Source organism: Pteropus alecto, unplaced genomic scaffold (genome assembly GCF_000325575.1).
Source record: "Pteropus alecto unplaced genomic scaffold, ASM32557v1 scaffold71, whole genome shotgun sequence".
Lineage (NCBI taxonomy): Eukaryota > Metazoa > Chordata > Mammalia > Chiroptera > Pteropodidae > Pteropus > Pteropus alecto.
Genome location: NW_006433024.1, coordinates 9,800,097 through 9,816,731, shown reverse-complemented (window position 1 = coordinate 9,816,731; position 16,635 = coordinate 9,800,097). Strand labels below are relative to the sequence as shown.

The 16,635-nt window shown below is 32.2% G+C and overlaps 1 protein-coding gene across 1 annotated transcript in view; it reads left to right on the top strand.

The window, feature by feature from the left end:
* CCDC73 (coiled-coil domain containing 73) overlaps window positions 1–16,635 on the top strand; it is a 66,999-nt gene that overhangs the window by 11,198 nt on the left and 39,166 nt on the right. The window contains exons 2-5 of the mRNA XM_006908007.3: window positions 3,572–3,643; window positions 5,155–5,226; window positions 6,849–6,884; window positions 7,805–7,879. Coding sequence (XP_006908069.1) covers window positions 3,572–3,643; window positions 5,155–5,226; window positions 6,849–6,884; window positions 7,805–7,879 — 255 coding nt within the window. The remainder of the gene's footprint in view (window positions 1–3,571; window positions 3,644–5,154; window positions 5,227–6,848; window positions 6,885–7,804; window positions 7,880–16,635) is intronic.

Below are 16,635 nucleotides of genomic sequence, written 5' to 3'. Positions count from 1 at the left end.
TACTTACTACTGAAAGCATTTTAAATGAGACAGCTTTCATTAAAGCCTGCTTTTGAATACCATAGCATAAGTTAGTGTGTGTGTGTGTGTGTGTGTGTAATAAACAATGTGTAAGAGTCCTAAAAAAAAGTTTAATGACAAAAACATGTTATCTGTTAGCATCCACTCTTTGATTTCTTCTATTTTGTTATGAAAATTATGAAACATACAGCAGAACTGAAGGAATTTAACAGTGAACACTCATGCACTATTAACATTTTACTATACTTGGTTTATCACATAGTTGTCTATCTATTTCTCCTTTAATTTCATTTTTGATGATATCAGAGTAAATTGCAGGCATCAGTGCACTTCCTCCTAAATACTTTGGAATGTATGTCATTAAGCAGTTCAAATTTGTTAACAGCTTTTTTTCTTTACAGTAAAATTTGCATACAATGAAAGACACAAATCATAAAATACATTTTATGAATTTTTACAGATGCATATACCTGCATAATGCAAACCCTTATCAAGATATAAAATGTTTCCATCAACCCAGAAAGTTCCCTCATGCCCCTTCCCAGGCAAATTCTATACCTACTCCCTCCCCACGAAGCATTTTTTTCCATATTCAATTAATTTTGCTTTTCCTAACATTTCATATAAATGGAATCATACAGTATATGCTCTTTTAGGTAAGGCTTCTTTCACTCTGCATAATGTTTTAAATTCATCCATGTTTCAGCATATCAGTCTTGTACATGTTTAAGTGTATGCCTAATTATTTCATTTTGGCTTCTGCATTTTTGTTGTTAGTGTATATAAATGTGATTGATTTGGGGAGTGTTCATCTTGTATCCCATGGCCCTGTTGAGCTGCTTTATTAGTTCTGGGAAATTTTTTATAGATTCTTTGGGATTTTTTATATATACAATTGTGTCATATACAAATAGAGACAGTTTACTTCTTTCTGAACTCTGATCTGTTTCCTTTCTTTTGCCCACCCCACTTCCCTGCTGTCCTTTCCCTTTCCTCCCTCCCCTGTACCCTGATGTCTCTCCCCCCTCACTGTCTCTTTTCCTCTCACTGTCTCCTCCCCACTCCCAATCTTCCTCTCTCTGTCTATCCATTCATCCATCCATGCCTTATTGCAGTAGCTGGAACTTCCAGTAAGGAGTATGTTGAATAAGGACAGTGAGAGTAGATAGCCCTGCCTTGTTCCTGATCTTAGAGGGAAAGCATTCGTTCTTTCATCATTAAATATGTTAAACGTAGTGTTTTTATAAATGCTCTTTATTAAATTGAATTAATTCCCTCTATTCCTAACTGGCTGAGAATTTTTTTTTTTTTCATGAGTGAGTCTTAGATTTTTGTCAAATGCCCTTTCTGTGTCAATTGATACAGTCATATGATTTTTCTTCTTTTACATGTTGATATGGTGAATTTAACCAACTGTTGAACCAGCCTTGCATATCTGGAATAAACTCTACTTGATTGTGGTGTATCATTTTGTATACATTGTTGGATTCCATTTGCTATTATGGTATTAAGGATTTTTCCATCAGAACTTGTCAGAGATATTGGTCTTTGTTTTCTTTTTTTGTAGTCTTTGTCTGGTTTTGGTGTCATAGTAAACAGGTCTCAAAAAATGAGTTGGGATATGCTCCTTCCCCTTATATTTTTCTGGAAAAGGCTGTGTAAAAGTAGTGTTAATTCATCTTTGAATGTTTGGTAGAATTCTCCAGTGAAACCCTGTGGGCCTGGATATTTTTGAGAGGAGATTTTAAGTTAATGCTTATAGGACCATATTATCTATAACACCTTGGTTGAGGTTTGGTAGTTCATAGTTTTTGAAGAATTGGTCTATTTCTGTAAGCTGTCAAATTTGTGAGCATAAACTTGTTTGTAGCATTCTCTTATTAACTTTTTAGTGGCTGCAGTATCTTTGTACATGGTTTTGTTTAGCTCTTTATGCATATTTAAAAACGTTGGTTAAAAGTCTTTGTCTAGTAAGTCTTTGCCTACACTTCCTCATTAACAGTTCCTATTAATTTTTTTCTTGTATGTGGATCACAATTTCCTGTTTCTTTGGATGCGTCGTAATTTTTTGTTTAGAACTGGGCATGGCCATTTTGGATATTTGGCAACTCTGGAATCAGGATTCCTCGCTCTCCCCTGGGTTGTTGTTTGTTGTCATTGTTTGTTTGGTTTTGACTGAAATAATTATATAAGGTCTGCAGTTTTTGTCATGTCTGGCCACTGAAGTCATTGTGCCCTTAGCTTAGTTATCAGCTAGTGCTTTGTTTAACAGAGATTTCCTTAAATACATGGAACCAAAAGAAAAAGAAAAACAACCTCCCAGCCTTTGCAGAAGGGCTCTTTGTATGTGTGTTGAGGCACATGTTCAGCACTCAGGCAGTTTTTAGCCTACCTATTAAAGTTTTCAACAGAAGCTTCATATTTCTCTGGTGATACTTTGTGTTTATGATGTGGGCTAATTCAGGAGTATTACATTATTTTAAACAAAATCAGAGGGTTTTTTTACATAACTGCTTCCTGCCTGGCTTTGGGGCTCCCCACTTTGGGTCTTCCCTGTGTGCTGCTTCCCAGGGCAAGTCCTTCTTTGCAGTTCTTTCAGCTGTATCTTCCTGTTCTTGTTCGTGGGGCGGTTATAGCAGGGGGCGGAACAAAGGCATTCTCTAACGTTCTTATTAAGCCTCGGTCTTAAGTGAACTTTAGTCTTAGGGTTGGGTCTTCAAAGAGTTTTGATCCCTCCTCCATATTTAAATGCTGGGCCTAGCATCTTTTCCTACCTCTTCTTCAGTGATAGAACTGTTGTTTTATTTCTCTAGCCTTCTCTTAGCGTCAATGGGCTTCCACGGGTGCTCTCATGCTGTAGTTTTTATTGCCTTTCCCCCTGTAGATTAAGCTTTTGTTTCCTGGGAAAGGTAAGGAAGACAGTTCTGTCTCAGTAGAGTTTTCAGTGGTGATTGTTGGTCCCTTTTCCTGGTTGCAGAAGGTTTCCACTAGTGTCCTAATGACAACAGTTTTTGTTGTCCTTTTTCCTGCAGATTAAGGTTTTTGGTTTGTAGGGGAAATAAGGAAGATGGCCTATAACTGCTCTTCTCTCCAGCCAGTACCACAAGAGAAAGCTTTCTCAGGACTTTTCTCCACTCTTCTCTGTCAGTACCAGTACCTGTTCGGTTTCCTGGAAGAAAAGCCTGGTAGAAGGTATAAACCTCCTTATTTCTGGAGTCTCCAGGGGATTCACATTCTTATACTAGGCCACATTCTGCCTTTAGCAATTTATTAAGGACTTTTAGCTGAGGTTTCTTATCAGTACTTAGTGGCTTATGTGTTAGGTAAGCAAATACTGCAGTTCAATTCTCCCAGCAGACACCTGTATCTGTCCAGATTTTGGATTTCTTGGTTAATCTGAGATTTCATTTCTGTGATGGATTTGTCTATTTAATTTGTAATTTTTCTTGTTGTAAGGGTGGGAAGATGCTCTTTTTATCTCTCTCTACAAGGGGCTAATACTGGAAGATTTAAAGTCTTAGTTTTCCTAGCATTTCCTTCTTCTTCTTAGGAAGCAGAAATTCAGTATGAAGAGCAGATTGGTAAAATTATTGTGGAGATACAAGAACTTAAATGGCAAAAGGTGAGTATTTTTTTCTCAGATTAGCATTTTCAGCATCTATTTAAAAATGTATTTTAATATTTAATTGCAAAGTTAATGTCTAAATTTCTTAAACATATTCAGAGAATTGTGCATCATTTTAAACTCTCAAGAAAATTCAGCTAAAACTGTTAATAACATTTGGGCTTCCAGAAAACTCAGAAAAATTTTTTCAGACTTTCAGATAATAAAATAGCTGAGGGTAACACTGAAAACTGTGAACTATTTTATATCTGAGAAACATCGTGTGTTATAGAGGAGTCAAAATATTTTTTAAGAAGTGAAACCTCAGAATTGTAACATTTTTCTAAGCTGTTGTTACGTACTGTAATCAAATATAAAAAAATAATAGTATCAGATCGGATTTTATCTCCAGTCTTGTCTATATAAAAACATTTTTATAGTGCTTCTCATACCTTTCCACCAAATTAATTTTAACAGTTAAAATTGGAAGCTTAACTATGAAGGCACTTCTCACTATTTGGCAATATTGAAGTGGGAACAGGAGGTACATAAGAATCAGAATTCAAGAATCAGAGGATAATGTTTAAAAATTAGCTATGAGAATTAAAGTATTTTAAATTAATTGTTAACCCCAGGAAAAATAGAAAGTTGTATAAGAATAGAAATGTAATCATGGTATCCTGTATGGCTCTATATCGAATAAAATTATATGTCGTAATAGTATAAATACTGACTATTGATTTAAACCACACTTTTTATATAACTCTTTTGGAGGAATAGAGGGAAGAGATGTAGGGTAGTGGGTGTACAAGAAAGCTAAACTCCCGACTATCATAATAGGAGATCAGTAGATAAATTTTTTAAATTGTTAAGCCAACATGTATTTAGAAACATAGAGTCAAATAATAGAAACATTTGAAAGTGGTGCTCTTAGGCCTAATTTATTTTTTTATTATGAGAATTATTTAATAAAAATAGAAAAAATTCAAACTTGAATCTAAAGAACAGAGCACACAACTTCTGCCAAAAAAGGGGAGGAGGAGAAGGAAATAAAATGAATGGAATCATATATGTGGAATTTTTTCAGAAATGCCCTGTGGTAATTCTGGTTTTGTAAAAACTTATTTCAGTGAATTTAAAGAATCATATGTTGCCATAGGAACAGTAGAGCTTTGATAATAAAATTGATTTCTTTGGAAACTCTAAGACTATAGTCTGCTTATGTACTAGGATATTAATTTTATTTACTCTCAAGATATTTTCTTGAAGAAGGCTTTGGAGCAAGCCATGTTTAGAGTTAAAAAATTTAAAAAGCGATGTGTTTTATCACGAAGCAGCTGGAAGCAAAATTACTGTATGCTGATTCTGACAGTTAAAAAATCATAAATTAGTTTAAAGTTTCATTTCAGGAGCACGAAGTAATATATGTAATAAGTATGTTTAACTTATTTAAATTATGAATTCAATTAAAATTTAAAACTGAAAGTTTCTAAGAATTTGTTTTAATTTTTCATAATTTTTTAAAATAGGAAAATCTTCAGAATCAAAAGGAAACATTAGCAAAGCAACACAAAGAAGCAATGGCAGTTTTTAAAAAGCAGGTAATTTTATAAGGATAGACAAACACTACAGTTTTAAATATTGCACTTTTTCCTCATTTTCATGAATATTATAAGTTATTCTCCATATGTACTGAACACAAAAATGGTATTATTGGAAGCAGGAAATGAATAGTTATTTTGAATCACAACTGATAATAAAGTGTAATATAATAGAATGAGTTAGTTATGGAGAGAAACTGGGAAAACTATCTTCTTGGAGATGTGTTTTCATCTGTCCTAAATAAGATTAGTGATGTGTGTCTTATGCTTTCTTTCCCTTTCCCCCTTCTCTGTTTAATTGGAGTTTCCTAGATCTTACCTTTTCCACATTACTCCTTTACTCAAGCCAGAATTATAACACTGATAACAAGCCGAGATGCAAGTAGGGAGATGTAAAAGATGAGGGAATGTGATTATCATGCACTGAAGCCTCTGTAAATATTAACCATTAACAACTAAGATTTGTAGAAAAATTGAAAAAAAAAGATTTCAAAGAAATGAATAGAAACTTCTTAGTTATTTTGATTTCGAATTCTTTTACTACCTCAAATTTCCCTTCATTCCCTAGTTAGTAACTATGAATGTAAGAAATACGCTCATGGGGAAATATCTGCTGGAAATGTTTTTTCCTTATGGCCATTCCAGCATACCAGTTTTTAAATTCCTTTTTCCTTTCCTCATTTTTTCTTCATCTCCAAGTGTGTATGTTTAGAAAGACAAATGTATAACAAGAAATAAACCTGTATGATGTAAATCTCTAATGGGTTAAGGCTATTGGTAATTCTCACTGTAGTATGGATTTATTTAAGCAGATGATAAGCTTTCTTTCTTTTGGTCTGAGATTGACGTCACCAAAGTTATGGAAGTTTTAATTGAAAGATAAGGAAGCAGAAGCCAAATGTACAGCATAGTCTTCTCTAGGACAGAGCAAGTCTATATCTCTGTTATCACAAGGTACTTTGTGCAAAATAAGAATATCCAGGCATCTGAAGGGTAGAGGAGAAAGTGCTCTTGTGTTCTTTTTCTTTTCTTTTTTAAAGAAAGGATTCTTAAATGTAATGAGAAATACAGAAAATGACATGGAGAAGTTCCAAAGAAAAATTTTATGTCTTGACAACTTTGCCTACTATCCTTGTATTGCTTAGAACTTAGATTATTTAATTAGTTTTTCTTTGGCACATTTGCTATAGTTTTTCTGCTTTAAAATATCATTATTTATTAGACTGCCACGTGCATTTTTTAAATTCCCAGAAAATACTGTCAATGCAAATACAAGTAATATAGATTTCATATAAGTGTGTCCTCAGAAAATGTTCTATTATTATTTATGAGTAGATGGCAAATTACTGAAACATTTAAGAAAAATTATGGAAGGGAAAAACAAACTTTCAAGGATGATTGGTGATTCTAATCAGTGTGATTGAATTGTTCATTTTCTTTGGTGACTTGCTGTTTCCCCCTTTTATATCTTTTATTATTTTCAGTGTAAAATTAGGGTATTCATATTATGTTAAGTTCAAACAATATATACATATAAAATATTTCTGTAGTCTCACTGACCAATGTATATCACTGTTAGCAGTTTACTTACCTGTATTTTAATTTTTGAAATTGTTTGTCAGTTGCAAATGAAGATGTGTGCCTTGGAAGAAGAAAAGGTATTAATCCTTTTAATAATTTAAAGCACAATTAAATGTATTTAAATAGCAATTGTTCACCATAATGGAAAGGAGCATTAATAATAAACTAATGGCGACTGTTAATTGCTTAAAATCTTAGAAACAGAAAGGACCCAAGGGAATCATGTTACTTAACCGCTGTTGATTTAGAACTGAGAGTACTGAGGCCCAGCAAGATTAAATGACCTGCTGGACTTGATGCTCCCATTTTGAAGTGGCAAAGTTGGAACTAGAACACAGGTCTCTTCAGCCCCCAAACTAATGCTCTTTCTACTCTGCTGCAATATTTTTATTAAGTATAATAGGTTTTTGGTCCTTTTGAATGTAATTTTCTTCTTTAAAAAACATTACAAGGATTAGCATCTGGGTACAGACCAACTGGAAAAGAGGACATAACTCCAAACCTAGAAATTTATTTGGCATTAAATATTTTCTCTAGTTATCTAATAGTTAATACATTTTTTATTATATTAATGAACATGCTCTTTATAATATTAGTAATTTATAGTTTAGCAAAAGACCTTCTTTTAAAAATTCTCCCATATCCTTAAATTTATAAGACAAACGTAGCTTTCTTATTAATTAGAATGTATTTATTCTAGTTATATGAATTAAATAATTAATAGAATCCTTAAGTTCTCAAGAATGCTCTACTGATAAAATGATTTGTCGTTATAAGATTTTCCATTTCATGATATTTATAATCTTATAAAGGACTTAAATTGTAATTTTATAATATTTTGAAGTTATTAGACATATAAGTTGTAATGCAGATACAAGTTTAAAGCCTGTGAAGAATTAGGTTGAAAGTGGAGATTTTGGTTCTCGAGCTCTTATATTTCCCCATTAATAATATCATTTACATTGGAAAATACTGAAATACAGTTTTTTACTTAAAGGGAAAATATCAACTTGCTACAGAAATAAAAGAAAAAGAAATAGAAGGATTGAAGGAAACAGTAAAAGCATTACAGGTAATTAGTATTGCTTAAAAAGTAATTTGGCATTTTAGCATTGAACCAATAAAATGTCATTAAACATGTAAGCTAGCAAAGCAAATAAAAAATTCATATATGATGGAATATATAATTTAGTACTTTTTTTCCTGAAAGTCTTGAATTTCAAATTAGGAGGATTTTTACTTCTTATCTTTAAAAGAAATATTAAAATCTTACTATTTCTTATAAACATAAATAGATATATATTGTTTTTAATACATTATGGATGAGGAAAATAAGTCAGGCCTATATATTATAACATTCACCCATGGTCTTTAAAAATTAAAATAACAATTGAGTCATTATTTGCTAAATATTGTGCTTGCTTTCTGTAAATACAAAGATGAAGAAAACAACACTTTTGCCTTTAAGTTGTTCATTGTCTCAGGATACAGAGGTATACAGTTAATAATGATTCAATTAATATATATCTGTTGAAGGTCTCCTATGTGCCAAGCACTATTCTAAACACTGGGGATACAGCAATGAATAAGACGGACAAAAATCTCTGCTCTTGTAGAGTACACATTATAGTAGGGAAGACAAACAATAAAATGAGATTAAAAGTAAAATAAAGATTGTTCAGGGAGAAGCTATTCACATGATTTCAAAATATCCTATAAATAACATTAATTACAGAGAGCAAAATATATATTTACAGTGGAAGGATCCTGATAGTCAGGTAATTCATAGCATAGTGTGGACTTGTTTAAGCAAATGTTAAACTTTAGTCTGATTAAGGTAGTACGAAGTTTCCCTTTTATCCATATCCTCAGCAACACTTATCTCTTGTATATGGTATGGCATTTTGTATACGGTGTGAGATGTGTCCAATTTCACCTTCAAATGGCTGTTCAGTTTTTCCAACACCACTTGTTGAAGACTATCCTTTTGCCATTATGTATTCTTGGTACCCTTGTCAAAGATCAGTAGTCCATAGATGAATGGATTTATTTCTGGGCTCTCTATTCTGTTTCATTGATCAATGGAATGTCTTTTTATGTCAGTATTTTACTGTTCTAATTACTGTAGTTTTAAAATATGTTTTGAAATCAGGAAGTATGATGCCTCCAGTTTTGTTCATCTTGCTCAATCAAGATTGCTTTGACTATTCAGGGTTTTTTTGTGGTTCATATGAATTTTAGGGTTGTTTTTTTTTTTTCTATTTCCTTAGAGATTGACATTGAAATTTTGATAGGGATTGCGTTGAATCTGTAGGGCACTTTGGGTAATATGGACATTTTAACAATGTTAATTTTTCCATCTATCTTTCCTTTAATCCTTATCAATGTTTTGTAATATTCAGTATACAAGTCTTCGGTTCACTTTAGTTACATTTATTCCTAAATATTTTATTTTTATTGCTATCGTGAATGAAATTACTTTTTTAATTTCCTTTTCAGGTTGTATATAGAAATGTGACTGGGTTTTTTGTTGTTGTTGATTTTGTGTTCTGCAACTTTACTAAATTCATTTATCCGTTCTAACAGTTTTTTGTTGTTGAGTCTTTAGTGTTTCTACATATATGAATATGTTATCTTCAAATAGAGATAGTTTTACTTCTTCCTTTCTTACTTGGATGCCTCCCTCTTTTTTCTTGCTCTGGCTAGGATTTCCAGTACTGTATTGAATAGAAATGGTAAGAATGGGTGCCCTTGTCTTATACTGTATTGATTTTCACTGGGCTTTTTATATACAGCTTTATTTGTGTTGAGGTTAGTTCCTTGTATACCTATTTTTTTTAGTTTTTATTATAACTGGATATTGAATTTTGTCACATGCTTTCTATGCATCTATTGAAATGTACATGTGTTTCTTTTTTTCGTTCTGTTAATATGGTATATCACACTGATCAGTTTGCTCTGTTGGACTATCCTTGCAGCACAGGGATAAACCTCACTTGGTCATGCTGTATGATTATTTTAAAGTGCTGTTAAATTCAGTTAGCTAGAAATTTATTGAGGATTTTTGCATCTATGTTCATCAGGGATATTGGCCAGAGTTTTTTTGTCTTGTGTTTTTGTCTGGCATTGGTATCAGAGTGGTGCTGACCTCATAAAATGAATTTAAAAGTATTCCCTTTTCTTCCATATTTTGGAAGAATGCAATAGGATTAGTATTAATTCTTCTTTGAATATTTGGTGGAATTCATCCATGAAGCCATCTGGTCTGGGATTTGTCTTTGTTGATAGGTTTTAATTACTGATGCAATCTCCTTATTTATTATTAGTATGTTCAGGCTTTTTCATCTTTCTTCAGTTTTGGTAGGTTGTACATTTCTAGGAATTTATTCATTTCTTCTAGATTATTTAACTTGTTGGCATATAAGTGTTCATAATAGTTTCCTATGATCTGTTTTGTTTCTGAGGCATCCATTGTAAGGTTTCCTTTTCATTTATGATTTTATTTATTTCTTTTCTTATTTTTAGTCTAACTAAGGGTTTGTTGACTGTTTATTCTTCCTAAAAACCAACTCTTAGTTTTGTTGATTTTTTTCCTGCTGTTTTTTATTCATTATTTGATTTATTTCTATTTTGGTCTTTATTATTACCTTCCTTGTGCTGATTTTGGTTTTAGTTCTTTTTCTTGTTCTTTGAGATGTAAAGTTAGATTTCTTTATTTGAGTTATATATTTTAATGTAGGCATTTGTCACTATAAAATTCTGTTAGTACTGCTTTTGGTGCCTCCCATAAGTTTTGCATATTGTGTTATTGTTGTTGTTTGTCTCAAGATACTTTTAAAATCCCTGCTTTTTTGGACATAATGATTATTCAGGAGTGTGTTATTTACTTTCCATGTATTTGTGCATTTTGTTACTGTTTTCTTACTGATTTTCTTTACTTACTGTTATTAATTGCTAGTGTCATTTCACTGTGATCAGAAAAGATACTTGGAATGATTCGCTCTTCATAAATTTGTTAAGACTTTTTTTGTGACCCCACATGTGATCTATCCTGGAGAATGTTTCATGTGCTCTTAAGAAGAATGTGTATTCTTCTGCTGTTGGATAGAAAGTTCTATATTTCTTTTAGATCCATTTGATCTATAGTGACATTCAAGTCAGCTGTTTCTTTATTGATTTTCTGTCTGGATAATCTGCCTATTATTGAAAGTGAGGTACTGAAGTGTCCTACTATTATTGTACTTCTGTCAATTTCTCCCTTCAGATCCATTGATACTTGCTTTATATATTTAGGTGCTCTGATGTTGGGTGCATATATACTTGTAATTGCTATATCTTCCTGTTGAATCGACTCTTTAGCATTATGTAATGACATTTGTCTCTAAAGACAGTTTTTGACTCAGAATCTTTTTTGTCTAAGATAAACGTAGCCGCCTCGGCTTTCTTTTGGTTGTTATTTGCCACATCTTACTTTCAGCCTATGTGTATCCTTAAATCTAAAATGAGTCTCTTGTAAATAGTATATCACTGGATCTAAATTTTTTAAATCCATTCAGTTACTCTGTGCCTTTTGATTGGAGAGGTCAATCCATTTACATTTAAAATAATTATTGATAGCTTTGGAATTGTTTTTATTTTATTGTTTTTGTTGTTTTCTGTCTGTTTTGCAGTTGTTTTATACATCTCTTTTTTTGTTATTTGATTATTTTGGTACTGATTTTCTTTGATTTATTTCTCTTTTGTAAATCTTATAAGTTTTTATCTTTATGGTTATCTAAAGTCTTGCATAAAATATCTTAAAGTTATAACTGTCTACATTAAGTTGATAAAAATTTTAATTGCATACAAAAGCGCTACACTTTTACTGCCCCCCTACTTTGTATTCTTGTAGCCAGAGTTTGTTTCTTTTTGTATTGTGTATCCATTAACACATTTTTGTCTTTTAACTTTTATATTATGGTTAAAAGTAATTTATGTACTACCATTACAGTCTTATATTTTTCTGTATTTGTCTATATATTTACCTTTACCAGTGGCAATTATACTTTCATATACTTTTGCATTGTTGTTTGGCATGTTTTCATTTCAACTTTGAACTTCCGTAAGTATTTCTTACAAGGCAAGTCAAGTGGTGACTGACTCCCTCAGTTTTTGTTTGTCTGGGAAAGACTATCACTTCTTTGGTTTTTAAATGATAGTTTTGCTGGGTGTGGTATTCTTGGTTAGTAGTTTTTTATTTAAGTACTTTAAATATATCATCCCACTCTCTTCTGGCTTGCAAGGTTTCTGCTGAGAAATCCACAGATAATCTTATGGGGGTTCCTTTATATATGACAAGTTGCTTTTCTCCTGTTCTGTCAGAGTTCTCTCTTTATCCTTGACGTTTCACAATTTGATTATAATGTGTCTCAGTATAGTCTTGGTTTGGTTCATCCTGAGCCTCATGAATCTGGATATGCATTTCCTGCCTAAGATTTGGAAAGTTTTCATCCATCATTTCTTTAAATTATCTTTCTGCCCCTTTCTCTTGATTCTTTTTCTGATTTTCCGTAAATCTCATAGGCTTTCTTCACCCTCTTTCATTTTTTTCTTGTCTGACTGGATAATTTCAAATAACCTGTCTTCATATTATTGTGTTTTTTTCCTTCTATTTGATGAAGTGTGCTGTTGAAGCTCTCTATTGTGTTTCCATTTCAATCATTACATCCTTCAGCTCTAGAATTTCTTTTCGGTCTTTTTTTTATGATTTCTATCTTTATTAAACTTCTAATTTTATTCATGTATGATTTTCTTGATTTCTTTGAGTTTTCTATCTGTGTTCTCTTATAGTTTGCTGAGTTTCTTTAAAACAATTATTTTGAATTCTTTGTCAGATAGTTCATACATCTTTTCTTTGGGGTCAGTTACTGGAGTTTATAATGTTGCTTGTTGGTGTCATGTTTTCTTGATTTTTCATGTTCCTTGTAGCCTTGCGTTGATGTTCATTTGAAGAAGCAGTGATCTCTTCTAGAATTTTCAGACTAGCTCTGATGGGTGTAGACTTTCACCTGCTGGTGAGTGCAGGGGTGCTGGCTGGGTCGGGCGTGTGGCAGAACTAGGTATGGTGCTGAGTCTGGCAGCTCTGGCTCGGTGGGGAGAAGCAGTGGTGCCCCTGGCTCTAAGAAGGGGCACAATGGCAAGGGCTCTAAGCATGGAGTCTGCTGGTGTCCATGGTAGTGGTGAGGTCTGCTGGGGTCCTCAGTGTTAAAGGCTGTTGGTGTCATCCTACTCTCCATTTCTCCCATTGGGGAGGCATTATGGCCAAGCTTCCTGAGCCTATAAGATGGAATAACACAGGCAAAATGCTTTCTATACTTTTCTATTTGGCCATCCTTGTTTTTTTGTGCTCTGCTGGGTTTCTACAACTTCTTAATTGTACTCCAGGGCTTTTCCAGAGCTATTTTCATTTGTAGGTAGTAATTAAATCATGTGTGTGTGTGAAGAAGGACTGGGACCTCCTAGTCTGCCATCTTGCTATCACTCTCATGAATTATTTATATTTCTTGGAAATAAGCCCTCATTGTCTTTGTTCTGAGTTTCAAATAGTTTCTTCAGTTTGTCATTTGTGTTTTGATTTTGTTTTGGATTTTTGTTTAATTTTTGCTATGAATTATTTATGTTTATAGCTTTTGGAGTTTATCGTGGTTAGAAAGGCTTTCACCACTCAAAACTTATAAAGGGATTAGCTCATGTTTTTTCTTTTATTGCTTCCTATGTACTAAAATTTTACATTACATCTTTGATCATTTAAAGTTTATTTTTGTAAAAGAGTATGAGATATAGATCTAAGTCTGTATTTTTCTAGATTGTTATCCAGTAGTCTTAACACTGTTTAGATTCCCTTCATTTGAGATGTTAGGCAATCTTTATTTTGGATTTCTTTTGTTACTTTGATGTAACAAAGTGAATAAAAATTAAGTACAACAAAATGTCAATGAGTTCCAAGAAGAATGTTTTCAATAAAAATAAGGGAATAGAGTCCATGCCTCAGATTGGATAAATAAGAAGCTGGAAGATATTAGTGATATAGTAAAGAATCCTTGTATCTTGTTTCAACAGAAAAAATAGAATGATTAAAAACTTCAGGGAAAACAGATGACTGTATAATTAAGGCATAAAGCAAATTAAAATTTGGAATAATTTTGATCAGTTGATGGAGTTTAAGAAGAGAGAAGGTATTTAGGTCCTGACCCTCATAAAATCATCCTTCATGTGGCACATTGGACCTGTAGAAAAGGAAATGTAGCATTAGCACCCTCTTGGGCTCTGCATTAAGCAATATCTATATTGATTGAAATCATATAAACACTATTGGCTTTCATTTTTTTATAATTAACCTATAAATAAAGCATGGAAGATTTAATTATGATTATAGAACCAAACTTAAATATTACTAACCTTGTTGATGAAAAACTAAAAGTATAGTAAGATAAAATTGAATCTGATATACAGAAATATTCTTTAAAGTTGATGGAATAAGAAATAGAGATTTAAGTCTTCTGTTTAAAGTTTATACAGTTATATAGTTGAGTGATTCTTATCATACCTCAGATACCCAGCTTAAAATGATCTCATTAGGTAAACTTTTCCTTACGGTTTATAGAAAAATTTAAAAAATTGTTCTCGTAATCGAGTAAACAGAAATTACCAATGTAGCTATTGTAAAAGATTCTCTGTTTTTTCACAGTGTCTTGAACTAGGCATAACTTCTCTCTTATTTTTCTTAATTTCTTATTTCTTGGTAAATCTTGAAAAGATATTACATTTTTTCCTACTAAAATGTTATCAATAAAGAAATATATTAATTTTGTTATAAGTGCTTTGTTCTGTACCATTTCTTCTTAAATTTTTTCCTTTGATATCCATACATGTTTAATTATCTGGATAATGTAGTGAGTATTTTCAAAGCAAAAGAAATTCTTACACAGGGCTGATCCTCTGTAAAAGCTGTAAGGATTTGTTTTGCCTTGTTCAACCTGTGACATAGTACAAGGGATGTATAGGTTACCTCATTGTCTGCTGAACATGATACATGAAAAGTATAGAATGATGAAGAAGATACTTGTGCCGTTTTCCCTCTAAGTTAAAGAAACTTAAGGAAAGTTCCTATTCAATTATAAATCTGATATAAATTCACTAAGCATCATGTAGCAACCTCCCTGTCTCCTTTAGTTAGGAAGTTACTTCTTTCTCTTCTTTATTTTTTTCCTTTTCATACCTACTATGTGCTAGGTACCAGGAATAAGCAATCAAATAGTGCCTTTTCTTAAAGGGCTCAAAGCCCAGGGATTCTAAAATGAAACCACCACACACTAAAAATTGAATTATTCTTGCTTCAGTAGATTCTTTAAATGTATTCTATTTCTCTTTAAACATGATAGATTTTTACTTGATTTCAAAGGGATTGGTTTAGAGCAGGGCAACCTGCCTATATCTAAGTTACCTGACAAATTAAACTATGTAATCAGTATGCCTAGAGGGTTAAATAAAGAGACTTTGCTGATTGTCCTGTAGATTTCAAGTAAATTGTTTGTGCCTATTATGACCTATTACATGATCCTGTGGTAAGACACTTTGTCTTCTTGACACTCAGTTTTCCTTTAGGTAAAATGAGGAAATTGAAATGCATCGGCATTTCTCAAATAACACCATTTTGTAAAGCAATACCATATCTGCATTCTCCAATTTAGATATAGGAGTAAGGAAGTTTAGGAGAGGTCTTTATTCACCCTCCCAGAATAGGCATAAATAAGAGAACGTAGATAGAAGATGGTGAAAACTGGATTGCGAGTAATGGGATAAATGACCTCTAAGATATTCAGCACTAAAGCTCTGTGATGTCATGTATTTCACTGAATTTTAAACTTACTGAATTTATAAATTAAGATATTAATTCCTCTTATATAACCGAAAGCATATTTAATACATAATATGCTAGTTCTACTATTGAAGCCTAACTTTATTAGGCCTTACCTAAACTACGGTGACAAAAGGGACCTAAATTCCTGGAACTTTAAATGTGTACATTTATCCATAAGGAATTCTTAGACACTTGAGTCACTTTATAGTTTGGAGAATCATAAACTTACAGACATGTTGGAAATACAATACAAAGAACTTATTTTTTTGAATGATTTAATTAATTAAGAATAATATGCCAATCTGATACATGCCCTACTACTGCAAATACCGTAGTATATCTTTTCTGCAATCAGGGTCTTGTTTCTAGAAAACCATAACCATCAAAATTAGGAAATTAACATTAATGCATAACTATAATTCTCACGCCCCTTTCAGCTTTCACCATTTGTCCTAATAAGGTTGTTTATAGCAAAAGAATGCAGTTTAGAATCTTATGTTGTCATATCTCTTTAATCTCTTTCAGTCTGGAACAGTTCCCACATCTTTGCATTATTTTTATGACTTTAACATTCTTGAAGATGACAGACCAGTTAGTTCATAGAATAGCCCTCAATTTCTGTTTGTTTCCTCATGAGTAGAGTTAGTTTATATGTCTTTGGCAAGAATATTACAGAAATGATGCCTTGTTCCTATAATTGAATTCTATCAGTTCATGATTTCAGTTTATCTCATTACTGGTGATGTTCACTTTGATCATTTTATTAACAGTTTCTAACAAGTTTCTCTATTGGAAAATTATTCTTTTCCCCTTTGTAATCTGAGTATTTTATAGAGAGGTACTTTCAAATTATGTACATATTTTATTTCTCATCAAACTTTTAATATATTCATTTATATCAGTATAGACTCTTAGTTTCGTATTTTATT